Here is a 27,494-nt window from a genome sequence, read left to right as displayed (position 1 = left end):
CACAGTAGGCACAAAGGGAGGCTGGATCCTGAGAACACCTTGGAAAAAGGTGTGAATATCCGGCAGTATTGCAATCCGCCGTTGAAACCACACGGACAAGGCGGACACATGAACCTTCAGAGATGCAAGGCGTAAGCCGAGGTCCAATCCTGATTGAAGAAATTCCAAGATCCTAGAAACTCGGAACACCTGAGGATCATAATGTCTGGACTCACACCACTGAAAGTAAGTGTGCCACACCCTGTGATAAATCCGTGCTGAAGCAAGCTTGCGTGCCCTGAGCATGGTACCAATAACTGAACTGGAGAAGCCCCGACACCTCAAGACGGCTGTCTCAAGAGCCATGCCGTCAAAGACAGCCGACCCAGATCCGGGTAAAGGCAGGGCCCTTGAGACAACAGGTCCCGACGCTGAGGAAGAAGGTACGGCGCGTCGATGGAGAGGCTCCTGAGATCGGAGTACCAAGGACGTCTGGGCCACGCCGGAGCCACCAGCACGAGCGTGCCGCCGTCCTGCTTGAATTTCCGCAGAACCCGAGGAAGTAGGGATATCGGAGGAAACAGATACGCCAGCTGAAACGCCCATTTCACCGACAGCGTGTCCACCAGACTTGCGTCTGCGTCTCTTGTCCTTGACCCATAAATGGGCAACTTGTGATTGTGACGGGAGGCCATCAAGTCCAGCTCCGGCAGTCCCCACCTGTCCACGAGTAGCTGAAATACCTCTGGGTGAAGCAACCATTCCCCGGGATGCACGTCGTGACGGCTGAGGAAGTCCGCTTCCCAATTGAGGACTCCGGGGATGAAGACCGCCGAGATCCCTGGAATGTGACACTCCGCCTAAGTCAGGATGCGAGACACCTCCGACATCGCTGCCCGACTGCGAGTTCCTCCTTGGTGGTTGATATATACGCCACCGTGGTGGCGTTATCGGACTGCACCTGTACCGCCCTTCCGTGAAGAGCGGGACCGGACGACTGCAGGGCCCTGTATACTGCCCGCAGTTCCAGGATGTTGATGGGGAGAAGTGCTTCTTCCGCAGACCAACGACCCTGGAGAGACAATGAGCCGATCACTGCCCCCCAACCCCGGAGACTGGCATCCGTCGTGAGCAGGACCCAGTCCGGGATCCAAAAGGGGCGCCCCTCGACCAGATGAGCTGTCTGAAGCCACCAAGCCAAAGATTGCCGAACCTCCGGAGACAACACCAGCACCTGAGATCGGATCCGGTGAGGTAACCCGTTCCATTCCGATAGAATCAGCCCCTGCAGGGGCCGGGAATGGAACTGGGCAAATTCCACCATGTCGAATGTTGACACCATGGACCCCAGAACTCTCATAGCTGAATGGACCGACAGGCGGCAACTGCTCAGGCAACTGCGTATCCGCAGCTGTAGGGAGGCGACCTTCTCCGGAGTCAGGAAGATCCTTTGCTGATGCGAATCCAGCAGGGCTCCCAAATTAACCATCCGCTGTGATGGAATCAGGGAGGACTTTGCAGGCAAGCGATCGTCAGGTGGAGATGTTGAAGCAGTACCTTCGGGGAGCTCGCCAGCAACAGGAGGTCATCCAGATACGACAGCAGCCGTACATTCTAGTTCCGAAGATGTGCGGCCATGACCGCCATAATCTTCGTGAACACCCTCGGTGTTGTGGAGAGACCAAAGGGTAGCGCCCGGAACTGATAGTGGTGTTGAAGGATAGCGAACCTCAGATACCGCTGGTGCGAAGGTGCTATCGGAACATGGAGGTAGGCGTCCTGGATATCCAGGGACACCATGTAATCCCCCGGTTCCATCGCCAGAATGATGGAACGTAACGTTTCCATCCTGAACTTGGGAACTCTGAGGAATTTGTTCAGAGACTTCAAGTTGAGGATAGGGTTTCTGCACCAGAAACAGAGACGAATAATACCCCGTCCCTCGTTGTGATTGAGGAACGGGAACAATGACCCCTGCTTTCAGCAAGGACTCTATAGCCTCCTGAATCTGTAACGCCTTGGTCTTGTCCTGAGAAGGACTCGTGCAGAAAAACTGGTGGGGTGGTCTGTGCCGAAAAGACAGGGCGTACCCCTGGGAGACCACTTCTCGAACCCAGGCATCCGTGGTGGTATTGTGCCAGCACTGGGCAAATAGAAGAAGTCGGCCTCCCACTCTGAGGTCCCCCAGAGGGAGGCCCGTCTCATCAGGCCGCAGGTTTATCTTCCTGCTTGGAAGAAGGGCGCCGAGCACTCCAGGCTTGCTTCTTGGGTTTAGAGGCAGTCTTACTCGCCGACTGTCTCGGGAAGGACTGACCTTTTGCCTTACAGTGAACTCGAAAGGAACGAAAAGCCGAACTCCGAACCTTAGCAGGCAGTGCCGCCGAAGGGAGGAAAGCCGACTTGGATTTAGCCAGGGTATCCACTATTTTGTCCAAGTCCGGACCAAATAGTAATTTCCCATTGAAAGGTAAGGCCTACAGGCCTTTCTTTGAATCAGAGTCCGCTCTCCAGGACCGCAACCATAAGGATCAGCGGGCAGACACCGCTGCAGCCGACACCCGCAAAGTCAGCAGACTAGCATCTAAAGAGGCGTCCCCAATGTAAGAAGCAGCGTCCCTCATCTGTCCCAACAACGCCCTCTGGACATCCGGAGCGTCGTCCGGGAAGGTATCGTCCAATGCATTGGCCCACCCCTCAATGGCCTTGGCAACCCAGGAGATGGCCATGGACGGTCGGGCCACCGCCCCGGAGAGGGAGTAAATAGACTTTAAGCAAGTCTCAACTTTCCTGTCCGTGGGATCCTTCAGCGAGGATATAGACGGTAATGGTAAGGTAGCGCCCCGAGTTAAACGGGTGACATGGGAATCCACCGCCGGTGGAGTTTCCCATTTTTTACAATGTGCCTCAGGGAAGGGATAATTAGAAGCCAACCGCTTCTGAGGAAGGAATCTCTTACTGGGCGCCTGCCAAGCTACCGCCATATGATCCGTCAACTGATCCAACAGGGGAAACACCGCAGAAGCCACCTTAGTTTTTTTGAAACTAGGATACTTCGACTTAGGAGCCGGTGCCTCATCCTCTATAACAAGAATGGCTCGCACCGCCCTAACCAGTGCTCGCACATTAATGGACGACTTGGTATCCATTTCCTGGACCGAGGCGTCCGAGTCAGTGTCATCAGGGACCTCCCCATCATCTGAGGAACCCTCTGAGTCCGATACCTGAGCCGCCCGCGCCATGAGTGGGCGTTTTGAAACCCTAGAAGGCATGTCAGTCTGCAACATTGACTGAAAAGCCGAGGATGCGGCTGCCAAATTTTGCACGGAGTTGGAGAACACATCCACCCAGGGTGGAGGAGTCGCCATAGGGGCCTGAAAAGGTACCACAGGCTGCTGCGGCACAGGGGAAGCCTGTATATACATAGGCAACCCTGTATATGGACCCACAGACTGAGACCCAGGAGGACTCTGCAATAACTGCGGGACACCCGGGGAATGGGGGATGGTCGGCTGGAGTAACGACCTAGTAGGGAGAGCAGTCGGGACCGACAGACGGTCCGCAATAGACACCAGCACTTGAGAAAACATCGCCCATGGTGGTTCCTGCGTCAGAGAAGGTCTGGATGGGCAAGGAGCCACCTGGCACCGACTACACAGGCCATCCTGTGACAAATCCTCCCTATCCACTCCTGCAGAACAGCGTCCGCAGGAGGCCAACACCGGAGCCACTGAGCGCTCAACCTCCTCGTCTGACATGACAGAATATATTATATAGACAAAAAATATATATCTGGCAACAGGGCAGAAGTAAACGCACTCACCGGTGTGTTGAACAACAGCCCACAATATGGCACTGTGTAGCACACAACTGTATGTGACGAACCTCACAAATACGTGATTTATATAGGTGAGGTCTGTAGAAATGCCCCTCCCCCACACACCTGTAGGGCTTGTAGGAGAAGTAAAGGGACAGGTATAAGCTGACAGTAAGTGGAAAATAAGCACAGACAGGCAGCACTAGCAAAAGTCACATACCATGCAGAGAAGATATACTCACTGCACCTTTCCACTACAATCAACCTGCCCAGATTCAGTGTCTGGGAGGGCTATAGTGCTGTGTACGCTGTCCTTAAATCGGGGGAGAGGTACACAGGGGGACCGGTCCGCGTGCTCCCTGAGATCTGCGTTGCCACAGAGAAAATGGCCACCAGAGACCTCAGAGGAGGAGTGGCCGAAGAGTCTGCAGCTCAGCGACGCCAGACTGCGTGCTGAAAGGCGCGCTGAGCTGAGGGGAGGAGCTGCAAGACAGGGAAGGCTTCCTCCCCTGGCTAGCCTATTAACCCCAGGGCTTGCCGGCTTCCTGCTTGTCAATATATCCCTGGTGGTCTAGTGGTCCCATGGGGTATTCCTCCTCAGAGGGGGAGCCCGCCGCCACCGTTAGCAGCCCCCGGTCTGTCCCCTAGGACCGGGGGCAAAGGACTGCATTTGCAGGCAATACCCCCGAGCCGCCGCTAATCGGCGACTCGCGGCTTACCTTATCCCCGGCGACTCCGGCAGCAGTCCAGGGAGGTACCCAGAGTCCGGCTAGTACGGACTCTGGCCCCCCCCTGCCGCGATCCCCAGTGCAGTACTGGCGTTGCGGCGCCAGCGGGGAAGGAGAGCGGCAGCGTGGGCGTCTGCATAGACAGCCTGTCGCTGCCACACTAGAGAGCCTCTGTTTAAAACATCTAACAGGCTCTTTATTTATTTTTATTTTTTTTAAATAAAAAGCTTTTGGGGGCTGCTCTTGCAGCCCCCCTGCGCAGGTGACCCGACTCCGGCCGGGCACCAACTCAAACTGAGGTGCTGTGGCTCGGGGGCGGGGTATAGAGGAGGACGGACCCAAGTGCATCCTGGGAGCAGCTAAAGCTTTAACTGCGTGGTGCCCATGGATCCAGATCCAGCTATACCCCAAGGTCAACCCTGTGGACCCCCTATGGACCCTGAAGTAGAAACATATATTTACATGTATATATGTTTATTTACACGTATATATGCAGCAATATTGCAGCAGTAACAATAACAGGTCTATATATCAGTTTGCGTTGCAAAGTGACCCCATCCCGGACCTTCTCCCTCCTGTTACCTCGCTTCCTGGGGCTTGGGTGGAGAAGAAGCCTCTGGCGCTGACACTGCCGATGCTGAAGCAGTAAAACAGAAACACTCACTCTCTCACTGGCTCTGCTGCTCGGAGAGGCGGCCACTTCTACCCACAACCCCGTGATGCATGGTTGGCCCTTACTAACGTCAGACGCTCAGGCTATGCCTCCGGTACCTCCGGACAAGTGTAGAATGTACAATCATTGTACATTCTACACTGGCAACCCGACCTCTGTTGCTCCCCCCCACCCCCCGACCGCTCGCTTGGCCACCTGGGGAGTTTTCAAAGTAAAAAAAAAGAAAAAACCTCTGCATGGTGCGGGGGGTTGCTTGCTGGTCCGACAGGCCTCTTAAGCTCCCGGGCCCCATAGCAAGCACACCACTTGCACCCTCTATAGTTACACCACTGCATGGAGCCATCCAGCCAGGAAGACCAATATGGGGATGATGTGTCAAACCTTCTATAGAGGATAGGTGAAGTAGTTGTCCATAGAATGTACTAGATAAATGATAGATAGAATCTATGGATAACTTCTTATCTTGACCTCTGTAGAAGGCTGTATACATTTTATATATTGAAGGTCATACTTCACTTCTGGTGTAGACCAACTTCCAGATTCTGCCCACTTCACGGTCCAGGGACGTAATGATGCAACTTGTGTTGGTGCACCACCCCACTTCTCACTTTAGACTCAGATTTATCAACGAGTGATATTCTTGTTATCACTCATTACTAATCTTAAATGGTGCTCCAACCAATCAGCTCCTGACTGTCATTTCTGAAGCACATGGCTCGGTTATGTTCGGATCTGAAAAATGAATCTTATTGGCTATCCAGCTCTCACGTGTTTTGAATAGCCAATAAGATAAATCCGAACTTGCTCTACTTTGTCGGGAAAAAAACGAGTAGAACTGAACTGCTCATCTCTAGATCCAACCAGTCAGCTCCTAACTGTCATTTTTCAAAAACATGACAGGAGCTGATTGGTTGGAGCACCATCTAAGATTAGCAATGAGTGATAACAAGTTGAAAAATCTGGGCATTAGACCTCCCCTCTGGGGTGAAGGTATAAAACATGACCAAGTAATTCTGGGTTAGGTTTGAAACAATTTAAATTGGACCTGTAATCTGTACACAATAGTGGCATCCACTTTGTAGACATAAGTAATATTCATGAATATGTACTCTGTCATTTCTCTAGGGACCAGTACTACATATTGATGCGTACAGTAGGTGACAGGTCCACTTTAATAACAGCATTAGCTGGTGAATCATCTACCTGTCGTGTGGTGTTCTGACTTAATTCAATTAATTGATGCATAAATACTGGGAATTAAATGATAACCCCTGCGGTTTACCTGGATATCCTGTGGAGAACCACATCAAGAACGCTGTCATTAATAATATGAGTGGGAACATTACAATACACAAGAATACTCAATCACTATATATAATTAATCTTTGTTGTAACCAAATATATCAATATAATAACAGGGGTTAACACAGTCAGTTGCTTAGTGATAACACACACACGCCTGATGTTTTCCTGCAGGGGAACTAGTAATCCAAATACAAACAGCAATACAGCACAGATGCCCCCTCATTATATATAAACAGGGGGTGGGGCGGGACAGAGGAGCGGACAAAGAGTGGGGCAGAGTCGGTGGTGGGATAGGGGGGGATCAGCAGCAGAGAGGGGATGGGAGAGTACAGAGCAGGGGTGGGATGGAGCGGAGGAGCAGACAGATGGGGTGGGGTGGGACACAGCAGGGGGAGGGAGCAGCAGACAGACTGAGGTGACATGGCAAATGCGGGGTCGCTTTACTATACTTTACTACAGATATTTTGTCTTTGTCGGTAACAGATAAGATCATCACTGGATAAAGTCTCACCTGTGTAGCTCATGTAGTTGTTATAAGGAGTTCCAGTGTAAGACATTGGCCCACAGGTATCATTCGTTGGGTCTGGATCTCGGCATAACTTGTTTCTCGGTGTAGGCGCAGTGTCAGCGCACAGGTCTCCTGTCTCCATGGAAGGTTCAATTTCACTGCAAGGGTCATCGCAAGACTCCCTCTCACTTACACCTTTAAATACATGGTAAAGTCCCAGGGCATGACCCACCTCATGAATCATGGTGTTGGTGAGGCCCGGCATTCCATAATAAGATGGGTTCAAGACTAATCCCCCTGTGAAGAACAATAAGCTGTTTTGAATAGCTGGTTCTCCCAACTTCACTAATCCCATTACATATTGCATTAATAAATATTTTTACAAGCAGTTCTGCAATGAGAGATCCAGCCTAGCTTTGGGAATTAGACGGATCAGGCACAATAGGTTTGCTGGGATCAAGAGTCCTACATGATCTTAAGAGCAGTTTGCTGGAAGAAAAGGGGCAAATGTTTCCTTCTAATATGTCAATGCCCCTGCCTGTAGAAATTATACAGGTATGTTTTTTTGTAAGATAGGCTAGTGTCACAATACCTATTGTACCCTTTCTTTATATGTTGGTATACTGTATATTGACATAGAACAGGGAATTCAAATGTTAAAAGCAGCACAGAGTATTTCAGCCCAAGTCCATGTGTAGGTGGTCTGAAGTGGGAGGGGCTATAAGAACATGTGGCCTTTTCAAGAGTCTAACTAATAATAGCAGTGCAGAGTAGTGACACCTGTGTCACCCTGTGTGGGACGGTTGTGGTTTGTAATACACCTCTACATAGAATGTCGCTCAGACAACCAACTTCCTATATGGTATAATGGGTATATTAGTCACACTGTCTTCTTTGCTTGATCTAATTGGATCTTATTTCAGAAATAAATGTTCCCAAAACTGTACAGGTTACCAATGAATGGTTAAATTAATTAAAGATTGCACTAGATCAGCACTAAGATTAGCTTCTAGTACACAAACGGCAGATGACCTTCCCACAACTAATATACCCCTAATCAGAGCCGTAGCTAGGCATTTTGGTGCCCTGTGCCAGAAAGGACATTGGTGCCCCCCCCTATATTTCAAACAGGGATAGTGCGCAGCGAATGCATGCACCAAAAAGTAAAGGGGGCGTGGCCTCACCAAGATGGGATGTGGCCACACCAAAAGTACCAGACCAGTTCACATTACACCGCACATGTGTCCATTATTCACATTACACCGCTCAGTAGTGTCTGTTCTTCAGATTATATCACAAAGTAGTACTCCAAACCTCATTATACATGTTACACCTCACAGTAGAGCCCCTTATACATGTTACGCCACACAGTAGAGCCTCTTATACACATGCCACACAGTAGTACCCCTTATACACATTATGCCACACAGTAGTACCCCTTTATACACATTATGCCACATAAAACCCCTTATACATATTACGCTACACAGTAGTGACCCTTATACATGTTATACCTGCAGTGCTGTTGGTAAGGCAGGGGGTGCACACAGTTAACAGTCAGGGGATAGTGTAGGAATACACTGTTACAAAGTCAGGATTGGGGGAGGGGGGGCACACAACTGGCCAATATTACCAGGGGAAGGGGCCACAGAGCCAGCCAGGAACATGGTCCCTCACCTTGCAGGGCATCTTTCTCCAGCAGCACCATGTATAACTGAGCAGCAGCGGCATCAGCTTCCAGTCCAGATCCGATTTGCCAGCGCGACGAATCCGCAGTGTTCCGCACCGCGGCAGACACCTCCCCCATCTGGATCCGACATCCCCACAGAACGGAGCCTTAGGCACAGTGAGTGGAGAGTGGCTAGGCTTGGGCGAGAGCAGAGTGTGAGGGAGAAGGACCGGAGCCGGGAGCACGGAGAATCACTGTCCGAGGAGCGGGCGGCAGCTGCAGAAGCGGACAGAGAGGAAGAAGGAGCCACAAGCACCATGGGGATTCTGGGAGATGTAGTGAGCAGAAGATGCCGCCGGCGGTGATTGGCTGCTGCGGCACAGTGCACACAGGCAACACAGCGTGTCCCGCTTTGATTTAAAACCTGGCCCCAAACAGCTTGTAGCCCTCCCTTCTTTCCCTCAGCCAGCGCGGCCAGTGTTAGACACTGAGCTTGCGCTGACTTTCATGCTACAGCGGCACTTGAGGTGGGCTGCCGGTTCCGCCCTCAGGGATGTTCTGCTCTGTGCGGCGGCACCGACCGCACCTCCCTAGCTACGGCCCTGCCCCTAATAGTTACTGCCTATTTGCTAATCTTGCATGTACAGATTCACAAGATTTCTGTAGCTGAAGTGACTTAGGGGTCTATGTACTAAGCCTTGGAGGGAGATAATGTACCAACCAATCAGCTTCTAACTGTCATGTAACAGGCTGTTTGAAAAATGACAGGAGCTGATTGGTTCCTACTTTATATCTCTCCACTTTATCTCTCTCCAAGGCTTAGTACATAGACCCCTATTTGTGATTCATTGGGGGCGATTCAAATGTTTTTTAAGCCGTGATAATTAATGAGCGCCTGGTGTTGCAACTGAATTATTCTGGGCGCTCATTAATTATCGCCCTCTTTGCCCCAGGTTTAGCTGTGTAAAATGGATAAACCCATCTAAAGTTCTGGTTAGGGCGTGCTAACTGCAGGGGTTTCACACACATTTCTGCTCGCACCCTCCCAAGGGTGCGAGCAGAAATGCTGCCGGCTATCGCGTCCTGATGGAGCAACAATTGAAGTGCTCCGTCAGGCGTCTTAAAAGAAAAAGCTGAGGGCAAAACATTTCAATCGTCCCCATTGTGACTTATTGACATTGTTGTGTGTGGCCAAAAACATCAGTAATTCCCAATACCAGTCGTATTGAAATCGACAGGATCTGTGGTCTATGGCCATCTTCTGACCACACTAACAGTCTCCACCGATGCTGGAATTGATGTGCCCTCTGCCTGACTGACGTATGATCAGATCTCATAAAAAGGGAGATGCATAAAATCGTTTTAAGTTCCCCATGGCAACCAATTAGCTTCTACTGTAGCTATCATTTATCAAGTCCATTCTATAACATGATAGCTAGCAGCTGAATGGTTGCCATGGGTAAAGTCTCCAACTGTCCTCTTCAGTAGGACCGTTGCCACCCACGTGTGCAACAGATTGGGCAGCCGCCGCATCACTCAGCTCTCGGGCAAAGCAATAGGATTGTTACAGCTTGACCAAAATATATTACTGACTTGAAACTGTTTGAAACATGCTCCAATTTTTTTAAAAAAATAATAAGGAACTGATGATGTCTCAATGGGCCGAATTCAATTCAGTGCGATGATGAATAGGCACGGGAGGGAGCTCCCCCAGCTATTCAATACAACGCGCTGTGTGCCTGGTCGGGAATTGGTTAAGTCAGAAAATGCCGGTTCTCGCGACTTAACCTGGGTGTTAATGCGCTGTAACCGGCATTCTCTGACTAAAGTGCAGGGCGCGCGGCTGTTAGCGCCACGCTAAGCCGGCAAACAGCTGCGCGCCCAGCACTTTTGTCGGATTTCTCCTCAGGGGGGTGCGAGAAGAAATCCTTTAGCTGCCCAAACAGCGTAGTGTATTGAATAGCTTCGGGAGCTCCCTTCCACGGCTATTCATCATTTTATTTATTTATTAACAGTTTCTTATATAGCGTAACAAATTCTGTCGCGCTTTACAATTTGAATTAACATTATACTGGGTTGTAAAAGACATACATACATAAAAGACATACATAAGGGTAAGTAGGCCCTGCTCGCAAGCTTACAATCTATAGATTGTAAGCATCAGCACACTGAATTGAATTTGGCCCTTTAAATATAAAGAGTAGAAGTATAGTAGATTTAGACTGAGGGCCTGATTCTGTAAGGATCGTAATTGCAAAGCTGCACGCAGGCTATAGATATATGATGTATGCACGCAGGCTATAGATATGATGTATGCACTCAGGCTATAGATATATGATGTATGCACGCAGGCTATAGATATGATGTATGCACTCAGGCAGCTTTGCAATTGTGATCCTTTGCAGATATGGCAATGCACAGAAGGCATCATGCCCCCTGTGCATTGCTTAACCGAGCATCAGTTAATCTGCGTATCATAGACTGGCTGTGGTGACCCATGGGGTCCCGGAGCCGGCCGCCGCAGTTTAGAGGAAGAGGCCAGGAAATCTCTGTCACCCAACGGAGATGCTGGCTTCTTCCCTCCCTCGCAACGGCGGCGACATGCCTCCGTTTCACAAAGCTGAGGCCATCACCGCCCCCTCCCCGCCCACAAACGGCAGCAGACTGTCAATCACTAACAGTCTGCTGCCAGTTTGCGTGCGGCCTCGCAGACCCGTTCTGCACATGCGCAGAACAGGTCTGGCGCCTGCGCAGATTCCAAAACATCGGCAATCTGCATTAAGCAATGCAGTGCTGAATCAGGCCCTGAATCTGTAACAAATACAAACTACCAGCATCCATAGCAATATACTCAGACACTGCAGTGTGCGACAGAAAGAATTAACCAGTGTTCTAATAAAAATAGATAGGGACACTACGTATGACATTGAAGTTTCATGCGCTTAAACCTGAAGCATCCTGATGGTCATTTAGTGCAATACAAAGTGACTTTTAACCACAATGAAATGCTTAATGTCTCGAGCATCCATCCCTCTTGATGTAATTAAATTGGCTCTACATTGTCCACTGATCTGGTCTTATTCCAGTAACTTCCCTTCCAGCTGTAATTACAGAAGAGTCTGTGTTTTTTTTTAGAAGTGTGAAATTAAATAGCGTGTCTATAATTTAAATAAGAACATTTTCAGGAGAAGACTGAATAATAAAGAAAAATAAATCACTAAGCACTTAGAAAACCATTACTTATTAAAGGATGAAATTTACCCAATACTTAAAGAAACAATCGTGGTAATTTACAAAGCACAAGAAAGCTGATGCACAGTGTAAATTTTCATAGCGTGGCGTAAGAAGCGAGCCTGCAAGTGTACAAATTTCTTTCTTTTGGTGGCCTTTATGGGCATGGAACCGCACTTCCGCCCTCACACAACGTCACTTCCAGGTACATCTACTGAAGGGGATATATACACAACCATAGCAGGTGGTCTTTGCAGACAAGAAATTTGAAGTTCAATGCCTGATGGGAGGAATTAGGTGGAGCATGGGCACAGTCCTTGTTAAGTAAAGTAACTTACTGTGTACTAGGGACGGCCATCGATGAGTTTACCATGGATGGCAGATGGTGTACCCTTGATGGTTTAAAGCATTTGATAGACATTCCTGTTGTTGGTCCCACAAAGACAGCAGGCCAATCAGGTAAGGGGGTGGTGGCTAAGAGATGTGACTGGGACGTGGTTAAGTGCAGCGGGCAGGGGGAAAAAACATTGGATCATCTCTGCCATCGATGGCTGGTAACCATCAAACCTCCGCCATCGATGGCAAAACCGGTGATTTTCAGTGATAAACCATCAATGGTCGAAGGCATTTATTCCATGCTTAACAAAAGGTGCTCTTGCTCCACCCAATCCTCTCTGAGTACACTATTTTGCTGAGCATTGTAAAACAATAATTTAATTTGGTGGAGCCAGATTGTTAAAATAAGACAAAGGTGTGGGGAGGGTGTATTTTTAAGGGTGTTTGTTTCTTACTTTGATAAAGGATCAAAGCCATTTTCCCTCTGCAAACACAAACTTTCAACCAACTATGAGCTAGGTGAGTTCAGGTCTTGTTCTCTACCTTTAATTGGGGTGCATCTTGCAGCTTCATATGAATAATGTAGCAGTTGGTACAAGTTGGTGCCTCCTTTTCCAGAAATACTGTAGGGTTAGTGTTACTTTTTCTTACTACTGAAAAAGGAGGCACAAACTTGTACCAATTGCTGCCTTATTCATATGCCTGGTTTATATAAGAGCACCAATGTATCCACCATAGCCTCTAATGACACAGACGCTCTAACATAACCACTTCCATCAGGTCCAAAATGCTCTGTTCCTGGACTTCCCTCTTAATCTATGATTGCACCCACCTGTGTTGAACTACTTAATTGATAAGAAAGGTGTTTCACCACAGGTGATGACAATCACACAGAGGGAAGTCCAGGAGCAGAGCATTTTGTACCTGGTGGAAGGGGTCATGTTGGATGACATGAGAGTATCAGATTAACATGTTTATCCAAACAAAACAGCAGGCAGAGCCGTACGAAAGGCGGTGCGGCCGATGTCTCCGCACAGGGGGGAATCCTCCAAGTTCATTGACCTGCACTGCTGTTGCTCGCAGGGCAACTCCGATGACGATCCAAGCCCTCCACCCACCTCTGACGGTAATGGTATGTGATCTGTGGGAGGGGGAGAGGCGGCAGTGCAGCACAGAGACGCTGACAGCAGGATAAATTATTCATATTATTTGCAAATAAGAAAGAATACCACCATACTCCTACACAATGTATCATGCTATGTTTTTATGCAAAAAAGGAAAATGCAATTTAGCAGGGTAACCACCATTTGTCTAAAATATCGCCATCACTTACCCTGAAAGCTGAGGGCATCCTTGTCCCAAGGCAAGGTGGCTGCTCCGGCTAGCTCCTCCCCTGCGGAACCAGCAAAGAAAATGTTCAGGAACAAGGTGTTGTTCAGCTGCAAGGCGTCCCTCAGTTCCTTTACACTCATGTATGCCCTATTAGGGTGTAAAAAACTGAATGATCATGATACATAATTAAACTTCTTTGTAAATGATTATTTTTTATTTCTTTATTTTGCAATTAAATAATGTATGTATGACGATCAGTCAATATGGTGTTATATTGTAATTAGAAGCTTTACAGGAAAAAAAAAAGATGCAAAATCATTACTACTGCATTGGATACAGCCTTCTAGGGAACAGAGGGCAACTCCAAGATCAGTTGCGCTTTAGGAAAACAGACAAGAATATCAAGGGATGACACTTTTTCATTACCCCATATTTGTCAACTTTCCCTGATTGTCATGGAGACTCCTTGAAATAGTAGCAATCTCCCTGACTCCCTGAAGAGCCTAGCAATCTCCCTGATTTCACCTTACCCCACTATGAAGCTGTTATATAAAAGAAAAACAGAGATATATACATTCAAATGTGATCATTAGTATAATTTGGTATAAGGCACAACGATACCTATGGCTACATGCATTTTCTGTAATGTATCAGTGTGTTTTCATCAACACATAGATCTTACTAACTGCTCTGGGGCTCATTTACATTTGGATGTAAATCAATTCATGACATGACACGCCTCTCGGATGTACTGTAGCACTCATACTGTAGGTGTTACTTTCACAATCTCCCTGAATTGCTTTTTCAAAAGTAGGCAAGTGTTCATTATCCTCATAGTTACAGTACTTTGAACTAATTTGCATAAACCCAGAAATGTTTAGTAGAAATGAATTGCCTGGCTCCCCAGGTATACGTAGTATTGGTGCATTATTTACAGTGTGACAGTTATAGGTCCAAGAAAAAAAAGATAGAATTTATGTTTTCATATTTTTCCTTTTTTCTTATTCAGTATTTATTAAGTGCCAGCACTGATGCAGCTCTGTACTAGTACATTCCACACCAAAACAAACCAATATGAAAGGGCATCTTAAGCTCTTTTCACATTTCCCTCCTCACTTACAACCCTGGACTTTGCCACCCATTTCATCTCCTATAATGACACCCTCTGCAAGATATCCCCTTCTGCCAGGAACCACCCACAGTATTACATACTTTCCCAACACCTGCTTGCACCTAGCCCAGCTCTCAGAGCCGGCTCCAGGGGTCTGAGCACCCTGTGCCGGCCCAGTACATAGCGCCCTGTAAACGCACGTGGCCTCATTACCATAGGCCATACCCCCTGCGTGACGTTATTTGGAGGCGTGCCCGCATGGCACACCTCCAAATAACGTCAGGCTGGGGGTAAAGCCCAGCCCTCCGTCACTGGCTGGGCTTCTCCCAGCCCTCTGCCATCAGTGAATGGATGCCGCGCGCATCCATTCACATTCCGGGGGTTCGGCACCACCGCACAGACTCCCGATTTGACCACCCGCGGGCCACTTAGGCCCACGGGTGGAACAGCAGGACAGTACTGTCTCGCTGAAATCGGGATGTTGGGGAGGGGTGTGCCCTCTATGGGTGGTGCCCCAGTGCGACCGAACTGGTCGAACACCCCCAGAGCCGGCCCTGCCAGCTCTCCATTAGCATTTTACCCTAACCTTTAAATATGCTTGTTTCACCAATAGCCTAGTTCGCTTTCTACCGGCTCAAACACTCATTCTCCGTTCCTTCTCCAATGCCTCCTATCATCCTCTCACTCTGTGTGGATATCTCAAGGTTTCGCCTTAATTTTATGCTCTTCTCTCTGTACAACTACTGTACTTAGGGCCGTATTCAATTAATTGGCCAATTATTGCATGCACGCTCCCGTTTTCGCAAAAAAAAAAGCCAAAAACGGGTAGGTGAAATAGGCGAAAAAGTCAGGACATGCAGGAAATTGCATCTGTACCCCAAAAAATGTCTGACGTACATCGGAAATTAATTTAATTCAATTAATTTAGAAGTGTATTATTGGCTGTAATAAAAGTATTTAGGACACTAAAATTGCGTTGGTTGGCGGTAATTTGCGTATTTGAAAAAATAAAAAAAAATTACAGAAAGCTATTTTTTCCAGGAAATTAGTGTTCCACGTAAATTAGGGGTACGTTAAAATGGGTACAAGTATATTTTTGTATAGTAAATTCGCACTTTTAAAAAACGTTTAAAAACCGGCTGCGGCAACCACATTCAATGTTTAAAACACTTGACGCATCCATATAGCCCCCCGAAAATGCCAGACTCAATACATTAAATTAATTTTTATAAAAAAAATTTTTTTGTGTCCTGTCGTTTTTTTGCCAAATTACGCAACATATGAAATTTTGGGGGGGTAATTTATCATTTGGGGGGAGGGGGTTCCACATTTTTAGGCAAAGATAGGGATTTTGCTTTTTTTTCACCTGTCCGGGATGCAGCCAGCCAAGAAATGTGGTAAGTCCACGAAAATGCGGGTTTGACCGCATTTCTCATATGCACCATTAGTACAAGGACGCCGGAGGGGCTTCTGGGTTATGGAACAGGAAGTCCCTCCAACGCAAAGGGCCACTGTTACTGACAGAGCGGTCTTTTACGGGGATTGTCATGCATACCGGCGTCGCAGAATGCATTGCATTGCGAGTGAGATGCGTCATGCATCCCGCTCTTGGTCTGAGATGGTGGAAACTTTAGCCTGTTTCTTACTATTTGAATAACGCGGGTGCGATAATTTACCGCACAATCGTGGGTGCGATAATTTACAGCGAAAACGGCACATATCGCACCTAATTGAGGGCCCTATTTATTGATAGCTAAAATTTGTGTTAATTAGCACCAAACTTTGCCGCACTATTTTAGTTATCCCTAACTTCATTTATCAAGATTTATCTAGTCGGCGATTGAAAACGAAAAAAAGGCATCTAGTGTTATTTGTACTTGGCTATAGCACTGACAAACGAATAACGGAGGAGTGGCTAAAATGAGTGGCAGGCGGCAAGGAGGGGCTAGCCGTGTCTGGAGCATGCGCAGATGGATAGTGAGGACGCCATTAGAGCAGAACAAGAACGAGCTCTAAGGGCCTCATTTATCAAGGAGTTTATCACTCAAAACTAGTGATAAATATCACTTTTTATGTCAACTGTTAGGAAAATGACAGTTGGGAGCTGATTGGCTGGAGCACCATTTATCATAAAAAGTGATATTTATCACTAGTTTTGAGTTATAAACTCGTTGATAAATGAGGCTGTAAGCTCCTTACAGCCGGTTGCCGTGGTAAGAAGACCAGATGCAAAGCATTATGGTTAAACTCCCAGAATGCATTGCCCCTATAGGATCGATTAGGCATCACAACGCCAACAAGAAGCCGGTTATAGAAATTACAATCAGCAAACGGTAAATTACAATTAGCGTTCACTTGATGAATACATGTCCCTGTCATTTCTTATAGGCCAGTGATAAGTGCCTAGCACTAGCGGCACAGTGAAAAACACTGCCCTGTCCACCAATGATGAATACTGATTTGATTGTTGCTGGGTCAAAGGCTTTATTAAGTAGGCACAATGCTGCTTGAGAACAAATGACCCAAGGGCAATAGGGTAGATCAGAGTGGTGGCACGGGGGGAAGGTGGGTGGACCCTTTTAGGGGGCTCCTTGCTGTGCGGTTCTGGACCAGCACGTTGTCCCTGCTGGACCTTTGGTCAACAGTCTTGACACCCGGCAGTGTGGTGGTGGAAGTCCTTGGGGTGGATGGGGTAGCGGCGTCCTGCAAATGTACAACTTACCTACTGGTAGGTGCCTGGGTAGGCGTTGCGATATGGGAGGATGGTGGTGATGATCGGCAGTCTTTTGTAGTTCAGCACGCCAGGTGACTGTGTTCGCTGGCTGCTCCTCATTTGCTGCGGCTCCTGGTGTGGATGTGCCCGTGCTAATGAATCTGGCACTCCGTATGTTGTGCTGGCAGACTGGTGGTGTCTGGGTCAGTGATGTAGCCGGACCCGGGCTGGGTCTGCGGATCAGAAGGCTGCAGCGGGCTGGCGGCTCCGTGGTGTGGGATGCGTGCCTAATTCCCCTGTGCGTGTGCCGCGTGGGAAAGCCTCCAATACACACGCTCAGCCTTATTGATTTATTTTTTTATTCGCAACTCATCCTCGAACCACCCCCCTTAGCCACCTGCCCTCAACATCATCACCTCCCACAGACCATCAGCCATTCAATCCACTGCTCCCCTCTACTGCCGCCCCCGCACCTAGCATCCCTCTCCCGTCCGGCCACTCCCCTTACATTTCCCTAAGGCTTCCCACCACCGAGCCCTTCCACACTTCCACCACCCATCGACCACGCCCACTACACACACACCTCCTCCCCACTGGCTACTTCCAGACACACCCACCCGTAAACCAGTACTTAAGACGCCATTACACCACACACCAGTAACCTCCATGATTAAGGCACAGCCGAAACGCGTTGGAGACCCACACCAGCCACCATCACAGAACCGTGATACGGAACCCCACGTGATCGCCAGAGATCTCCCCTGCTGTCAGCAGTAACTGCCTGCCCCAAGGAGCCGCCGCACCTCCGGCGAGCGGCATCCCCACCTTGTGACCACAGCACTCCCGGCACCCAGCCCACTTACTCCCGCCCAGATCCGGTGACCTCACACGCAGGAGAGTCACGAGGAGCCGCTCAACACCTCCAGCAAGCGGCTTCCCCGATCCGGACACACACCCCCGGCCGTCCCGCTTTCCCACGCGGCACACGCACAGGGGAATTAGGCGCGCATCCCACACCACGGAGCCGCCAGCCGGCTGCAGCCTTCTGAACCGCAGACCCAGCCTGGGTCCGGCTACATCACTGACCCAGACACCACCAGTCTGCCAGCATAAAATACGGAGTGCCAGATTCATTAGCATGGGCACATCCACACCAGGAGCCGCAGCATACGAGGAGCAGCCAGCGAACACAGTCACCTGGCGTGCTGAACTACAAAAGACTGCCGATCATCACCACCATCCTCCCATATCGCAATGCCTACCCAGGCACCTACCGGTAGGTAAGTAGTACATTTGCGGGACGCCGCTATCCCATCCACCCCAAGCACTTCTACCACCACACTGCCGGGTGTCAAGACTGTTGACCAAAGGTCCAGCAGGGACAACGTGCTGGTCCAGAACCGCACGGCAAGGAGCCCCCTAAAACGGTCCACCCACCTTCCCCCCCGTGCCACCACTCTGATCTACCCCATTGCCCCTGGGTCATTTGTTCTCAAGCAGCATTGTGCCTACTTAATAAAGCCTTTGACCCAGCACCATTGCTTCAGTCTCTCTGTTACACATCTCACTGATTATACTGTATACCAACACTACACACTCCCTCACCCACTAGAGAGCGCACCTTACCCAACTTCTACCAGTCTTTATCTCAGGTAGGATCAGGTACTCCTACCGTAGGTGCAGCACTCTCACACTCCCCATCCACCATCCCTTCAGATACACGAACACTTCCTCTCCTGACCCCCCCCCCCCCTCCTCCCCCCCCACTCCTCTCCTACAGTCACACCAGTGAGCGCGGTTTACCCACCTTTATCCGGTGATCTGTAAATGTTTGAATTCGCATTGCGATCACAGCCTAACATAAGGACGCCCACTTCCCCTTACATCCGTATACTTGGGCAACATAGCAAAATAATCGGTAACATCGGATCCATACGCACAGTCAGGGCCGTAACTAGGGAAGTGCCACCAGTGCCATAGCACAGGGCACTGCAAGGCAGGGGGTGCTGTTTGGGCCTGTCAATTTTCCTGTTTATTATCATTCTCACCTGTAGCTTCCTCTTCATTTTTCCCCAGCATCTCCTGGCCTCCCCTATCTCTTCCCTGGCCCTTCCGCATGAGGCCATGGCCCTTTTTCAGGTGCTCTATTTTATGTCCCCAGTTAAAAAATGGGGAGGGGGGGGCACCAATGCTCTCTGGCACAGGGCACCAAAAAGTCTAGTTACGGCTCTGAGCACAGTTAAGGCGGCCTGCCTCACTCAAGAATTGCTTACTTCAGCGCACGATATGAGGCCTCAGGCTGCATATGGTATCGCAGTGGCTGATTTATACATGCCCCTGCAATGCCGCCCCAACGCACTGGCACACCTGCGCTCACCTGACCAACCCCCGTTACCACCCACAAACGGCCCTTCAGGTCAATCACTCTGTCATGGGTCTGTGTAGCCTCTGTGAACGCAGTCCTGATCGCAATAGCTAGTTTGCGCACGTGCACTGCGAAGCATACAACATGCGCACAACGCAACAATCGGCCGATTACGTACGTATAAGCAACTGCGATTCTTGCTGAATCAGGCCCACAGAACGCAGTGCCTAAGTAAGCTAATACTGCCACAGGCCAAGAGTCAATGATGTACACAGCCTTATAAACCAGCAGTGACAAATCTCCGCAGTGGATCAGTCAGCCCTCAGCACTGATAGTAATACTAAGCACATGAGTAACACTGAAGTCAGCGGAATGTCATGGCAACCAAAATAAACAGTTTAAACAGCCAAAGTTGCATTAGAATACCATAGTCTGCCACGAGGCTGAAGTTGGCTTCTTATTCGGCCAGCTTCTTATTCATTTCTTATTCACTTATTCATTTCTTATTCACTTCTTATTCAAGCTCCAACTTCTTATTCAGAAAATCTTACATTAAAATATTTAAATAAAGTTAGATCACTACACTAACACTATGTAAACAAAGAATTATGTCCCTTACACAGTCTACAATTATTATTTTCCTGGCACAATAAGGATTTGGGCATGAAAAGGGCAGTAAAGCGGGCACAGGCACCACATTTTGTCATTTTGAATAAGAAGCTGTAGTTGTGCAGGGGTTAACTAGCTTTGGTCATCAAATGTTACACTTGAAATCCACAGAGGGTGGTCTCGTACATATGACCCACTTGTCATTTGCTTTGACCAACAAGGATTTTGGCATGAATAGGGCAGTAAAGTTGGCACAGGCACCAGATTATCTCATTTTGAATAAGAAGCTGTAGTTGTGCAGGGGTTAACTAGCTTCGGTCATCAAATGTTACACTTGAAACCCACAGAGGGTGGTCTGGTACATATGACCCACTTATCATTTGTCTTGACCAACAAGGATTTTGGCATGAATAGGGCAGTAAAGCGGGCACAGGCACCAGATTATCTCATTTTGAATAAGAAGCTGTAGTTGTGCAGGGGTTAACTAGCTTCAGTCATCAAATGTTACACTTGAAATCCACAGAGGGTGGTCTGATACATATCACCCACTTGTCATTTGCCTTGACCAACAAGGATTTTGGCATGAATAGGGCAGTAAACGGGCACAGGCACCAGATTATCTCATTTTGAATAAGAAGCTGTAGTTGTGCAGGGGTTAACTAGCTTCGGTCATCAAATGTTACACTTGAAACCCACAGAGGGTGGTCTTGTACATATGACCCACTTGTCATTTGTCTTGACCAACAAGGATTTTGGCATGAATAGGGCAGTAAACGGGCACAGGCTCCAGAATTTGTAATTTTGAATAAGAAGCTCTAGTTGTGCAGGGGTTAACTAGCTTCGGTCATCAAATGTTACACTTGAAACCCACAGAGGGTGGTCTGGTACATATGACCCACTTGTCATTTGTCTTGACCAACAAGGATTTTGGCATGAATAGGGCAGTAAACGGGCACAGGCTCCAGAATTTGTAATTTTGAATAAGAAGCTGTAGTTGTGCAGGGGTTAACTAGCTTCGGTCATCAAATGTTACACTTGAAACCCACAGAGGGTGGTCTGGTACATATGACCCACTTGTCATTTGCCTTGACCAACAAGGATTTTGGCATGAATAGGGCAGTAAAGTGGGCACAGGCACCAGATTATCTCATTTTGAATAAGAAGCTGTAGTTGTGCAGGGGTTAACTAGCTTTGGTCATCAAATGTTACACTTGAAACCCACAGAGGGTGGTATGGTACATATGACCCACTTGTCATTTGTCTTGACCAACAAGGATTTTGGCATGAATAGGGCAGTAAAGCGGGCACAGGCACCAGATTATCTCATTTTGAATAAGAAGCTGTAGTTGTGCAGGGGTTAACTAGCTTCGGTCATCAAATGTTACACTTGAAATCCACAGAGGGTGGTCTGATACATATCACCCACTTGTCATTTGCCTTGACCAACAAGGATTTTGGCATGAATAGGGCAGTAAACGGGCACAGGCACCAGATTATCTCATTTTGAATAAGAAGCTGTAGTTGTGCAGGGGTTAACTAGCTTCGGTCATCAAATGTTACACTTGAAACCCACAGAGGGTGGTCTGGTACATATGACCCACTTGTCATTTGTCTTGACCAACAAGGATTTTGGCATGAATAGGGCAGTAAACGGGCACAGGCTCCAGAATTTGTAATTTTGAATAAGAAGCTGTAGTTGTGCAGGGGTTAACTAGCTTCGGTCATCAAATGTTACACTTGAAACCCACAGAGGGTGGTCTGGTACATATGACACACTTGTCATTTGCCTTGACCAACAAGGATTTTGGTATGAATAGGACAGTAAAGCGGGCACAGGCACCAGATTATCTCATTTTGAATAAGAAGCTGTGGTTGTGCAGGGGTTAACTAGCTTCGGTCATCAAATGTTACACTTGAAACCCACAGAGGGTGGTCTGGTACATATGACCCACTTGTCATTTGTCTTGACCAACAAGGATTTTGGCATGAATAGGGCAGTAAACGGGCACAGGCTCCAGAATTTGTAATTTTGAATAAGAAGCTGTAGTTGTGCAGGGGTTAACTAGCTTCGGTCATCAAATGTTACACTTGAAACCCACAGAGGGTGGTCTGGTACATATGACCCACTTGTCATTTGTCTTGACCAACAAGGATTTTGGCATGAATAGGGCAGTAAAGTGGGCACAGGCACCAGATTATCTCATCTTGAATAAGAAGCTGTAGTTGTGCAGGGGTTAACTAGCTTTGGTCATCAAATGTTACACTTGAAACCCACAGAGGGTGGTCTGGTACATATGACCCACTTGTCATTTGTCTTGACCAACAAGGATTTTGGCATGAATAGGGCAGTAAACGGGCACAGGCTCCAGAATTTGTAATTTTGAATAAGAAGCTGTAGTTGTGCAGGGGTTAACTAGCTTCGGTCATCAAATGTTACACTTGAAACCCACAGAGGGTGGTCTGGTACATATGACACACTTGTCATTTGCCTTGACCAACAAGGATTTTGGTATGAATAGGACAGTAAAGCGGGCACAGGCACCAGATTATCTCATTTTGAATAAGAAGCTGTGGTTGTGCAGGGGTTAACTAGCTTCGGTCATCAAATGTTACACTTGAAACCCACAGAGGGTGGTCTGGTACATATGACCCACTTGTCATTTGTCTTGACCAACAAGGATTTTGGCATGAATAGGGCAGTAAACGGGCACAGGCTCCAGAATTTGTAATTTTGAATAAGAAGCTGTAGTTGTGCAGGGGTTAACTAGCTTCGGTCATCAAATGTTACACTTGAAACCCACAGAGGGTGGTCTGGTACATATGACCCACTTGTCATTTGTCTTGACCAACAAGGATTTTGGCATGAATAGGGCAGTAAAGTGGGCACAGGCACCAGATTATCTCATTTTGAATAAGAAGCTGTAGTTGTGCAGGGGTTAACTAGCTTCGGTCATCAAATGTTACACTTGAAATCCACAGAGGGTGGTCTGGTACATATGACCCACTTGTCATTTGCCTTGACCAACAAGGATTTTGGCATGAATAGGGCAGTAAAGTGGGCACAGGCACCAGATTATCTCATTTTGAATAAGAAGCTGTAGTTGTGCAGGGGTTAACTAGCTTTGGTCATCAAATGTTACACTTGAAACCCACAGAGGGTGGTCTGGTACATATGACCCACTTGTCATTTGTCTTGACCAACAAGGATTTTGGCATGAATAGGGCAGTAAAGCGGGCACAGGCACCAGATTATCTCATTTTGAATAAGAAGCTGAAGTTGTGCAGGGGTTAACTAGCTTCGGTCATCAAATGTTACACTTGAAACCCACAGAGGGTGGTATGGTACATATGACCCACTTGTCATTTGCCTTGACCAACAAGGATTTTGGCATGAATAGGGCAGTAAACGGGCACAGGCACCAGATTATCTCATTTTGAATAAGAAGCTGTAGTTGTGCAGGGGTTAACTAGCTTCGGTCATCAAATGTTACACTTGAAACCCACAGAGGGTGGTCTGGTACATATGACCCACTTGTCATTTGTCTTGACCAACAAGGATTTTGGCATGAATAGGACAGTAAAGCAGGCACAGGCTCCAGATTATCTCATTTTGAATAAGAAGCTGTGGTTGGGCAGGGGTTAACTAGCTTCGGTCATCAAATGTTACACTTGAAACCCACAGAGGGTGGTCTGGTACATATGACCCACTTGTCATTTGTCTTGACCAACAAGGATTTTGGCATGAATAGGGCAGTAAACGGGCACAGGCTCCAGAATTTGTAATTTTGAATAAGAAGCTGTAGTTGTGCAGGGGTTAACTAGCTTCGGTCATCAAATGTTACACTTGAAATCCACAGAGGGTGGTCTGATACATATCACCCACTTGTCATTTGCCTTGACCAACAAGGATTTTGGCATGAATAAGGCAGTAAACGGGCACAGGCACCAGATTATCTCACTTTGAATAAGAAGCTGTAGTTGTGCAGGGGTTAACTAACTTCGGTCATCAAATGTTACACTTGAAACCCACAGAGGGTGGTCTGGTACATATGACCCACTTGTCATTTGTCTTGACCAACAAGGATTTTGGCATGAATAGGGCAGTAAACGGGCACAGGCTCCACAATTTGTAATTTTGAATAAGAAGCTGTAGTTGTGCAGGGGTTAACTAGCTTCGGTCATCAAATGTTACACTTGAAACCCACAGAGGGTGGTCTGGTACATATGACCCACTTGTCATTTACCTTGACCAACAAGGATTTTGGCATGAATAGGGCAGTAAAGCGGGCACAGGCACCAGATTATCTCATTTTGAAAAAGAAGCTGTAGTTGTGCAGGGGTTAACTAGCTTTGGTCATCAAATGTTACACTTGAAATCCACAGAGGGTGGTCTGATACATATCACCCACTTGTCATTTGCCTTGACCAACAAGGATTTTGGCATGAATAGGGCAGTAAACGGGCACAGGCACCAGATTATCTTATTTTGAATAAGAAGCTGTAGTTGTGCAGGGGTTAACTAGCTTCGGTCATCAAATGTTACACTTGAAACCCACAGAGGGTGGTCTGGTACATATGACCCACTTGTCATTTGTCTTGACCAACAAGGATTTTGGCATGAATAGGGCAGTAAACGGGCACAGGCTCCAGAATTTGTAATTTTGAATAAGAAGCTCTAGTTGTGCAGGGGTTAACTAGCTTCGGTCATCAAATGTTACACTTGAAACCCACAGAGGGTGGTCTGGTACATATGACCCACTTGTCATTTGTCTTGACCAACAAGGATTTTGGCATGAATAGGGCAGTAAACGGGCACAGGCTCCAGAATTTGTAATTTTGAATAAGAAGCTGTAGTTGTGCAGGGGTTAACTAGCTTCGGTCATCAAATGTTACACTTGAAACCCACAGAGGGTGGTCTGGTACATATGACCCACTTGTCATTTGCCTTGACCAACAAGGATTTTGGCATGAATAGGACAGTAAAGCGGGCACAGGCACCAGATTATCTCATTTTGAATAAGAAGCTGTGGTTGTGCAGGGGTTAACTAGCTTCGGTCATCAAATGTTACACTTGAAACCCACAGAGGGTGGTCTGGTACATATGACCCACTTGTCATTTGTCTTGACCAACAAGGATTTTGGCATGAATAGGGCAGTAAACGGGCACAGGCTCCAGAATTTGTAATTTTGAATAAGAAGCTGTAGTTGTGCAGGGGTTAACTAGCTTCGGTCTTCAAATGTTACACTTGAAACCCACAGAGGGTGGTCTGGTACATATGACCTACTTGTCATTTGTCTTGACCAACAAGGATTTTGGCATGAATAGGGCAGTAAAGTGGGCACAGGCACCAGATTATCTCATTTTGAATAAGAAGCTGTAGTTGTGCAGGGGTTAACTAGCTTCGGTCATCAAATGTTACACTTGAAATCCACAGAGGGTGGTCTGGTACATATGACCCACTTGTCATTTGCCTTGACCAACAAGGATTTTGGCATGAATAGGGCAGTAAAGTGGGCACATGCACCAGATTATCTCAGTTTGATTAAGAAGCTGTAGTTGTGCAGGGGTTAACTAGCTTCGGTCATCAAATGTTACACTTGAAACCCACAGAGGGTGGTCTGGTACATATGACCCACTTGTCATTTGTCTTGACCAACAAGGATTTTGGCATGAATAGGGCAGTAAATCGGGCACAGGCACCAGATTATCTCATTTTGAATAAGAAGCTGTAGTTGTGCAGGGGTTAACTAGCTTCGGTCATCAAATGTTACACTTGAAACCCACAGAGGGTGGTCTAGTACATATGACCCACTTGTCATTTGCCTTGAAGAACAAGGATTTTGGCATGAATAGGGCAGTAAAGCGGGCACAGGCACCAGATTATCTCATTTTGAATAAGAAGCTGTAGTTGTGCAGGGGTTAACTAGCTTTGGTCATCAAATGTTACACTTGAAACCCACAGAGGGTGGTCTGGTACATATGACCCACTTGTCATTTGTCTTGACCAACAAGGATTTTGGCATGAATAGGGCAGTAAACGGGCACAGGCTCCAGAATTTGTAATTTTGAATAAGAAGCTGTAGTTGTGCAGGGGTTAACTAGCTTCGGTCATCAAATGTTACACTTGAAACCCACAGAGGGTGGTCTGGTACATATGACCCACTTGTCATTTGTCTTGACCAACAAGGATTTTGGCATGAATAGGGCAGTAAACGGGCACAGGCACCAGATTATCTCATTTTGAATAAGAAGCTGTAGTTGTGCAGGGGTTAACTAGCTTCGGTCATCAAATGTTACACTTGAAATCCACAGAGGGTGGTCTGATACATATCACCCACTTGTCATTTGCCTTGACCAACAAGGATTTTGGCATGAATAGGGCAGTAAACGGGCACAGGCACCAGATTATCTCATTTTGAATAAGAAGCTGTAGTTGTGCAGGGGTTAACTAGCTTCGGTCATCAAATGTTACACTTGAAACCCACAGAGGGTGGTCTGATACATATCACCCACTTGTCATTTGCCTTGACCAACAAGGATTTTGGCATGAATAGGGCAGTAAACGGGCACAGGCACCAGATTATCTCATTTTGAATAAGAAGCTGTAGTTGTGCAGGGGTTAACTAGCTTCGGTCATCAAATGTTACACTTGAAACCCACAGTGGGTGGTCTGGTACATATGACCCACTTGTCATTTGTCTTGACCAACAAGGATTTTGGCATGAATAGGGCAGTACACGGGCACAGGCTCCAGAATTTGTAATTTTGAATAAGAAGCTGTAGTTGTGCAGGGGTTAACTAGCTTCGGTCATCAAATGTTACACTTGAAACCCACAGAGGGTGGTCTGGTACATATGACCCACTTGTCATTTGTCTTGACCAACAAGGATTTTGGCATGAATAGGGCAGTAAACGGGCACAGGCACCAGATTATCTCATTTTGAATAAGAAGCTGTAGTTGTGCAGGGGTTAACTAGCTTCGGTCATCAAATGTTACACTTGAAATCCACAGAGGGTGGTCTGATACATATCACCCACTTGTCATTTGCCTTGACCAACAAGGATTTTGGCATGAATAGGGCAGTAAACGGGCACAGGCACCAGATTATCTCATTTTGAA

The 27,494-nt window shown here is 47.5% G+C and overlaps 1 protein-coding gene across 2 annotated transcripts in view; it reads right to left on the bottom strand.

The window, feature by feature from the left end:
- The window catches only part of PAPPA2 (pappalysin 2), a 303,379-nt gene that overhangs the window by 118,263 nt on the left and 157,622 nt on the right, over nt 1-27,494 (bottom strand). For both annotated transcript variants that reach the window (XM_088461902.1, XM_088461901.1), the window contains exons 4-5: nt 13,577-13,722; nt 7,011-7,304 (exon numbers count right to left, since the gene is read on the bottom strand). In XM_088461902.1, coding sequence (XP_088318028.1) covers nt 7,011-7,304; nt 13,577-13,722 — 440 coding nt within the window. The remainder of the gene's footprint in view (nt 1-7,010; nt 7,305-13,576; nt 13,723-27,494) is intronic.

The sequence above is a fragment of the Taudactylus pleione genome, unplaced genomic scaffold (assembly GCF_031769625.1).
Source record: "Taudactylus pleione unplaced genomic scaffold, aTauple2 ptg001123l, whole genome shotgun sequence".
In the NCBI taxonomy this organism is placed as follows: Eukaryota; Metazoa; Chordata; class Amphibia; order Anura; family Myobatrachidae; genus Taudactylus; species Taudactylus pleione.
This window is presented reverse-complemented; position numbering and strand designations above follow the sequence as displayed.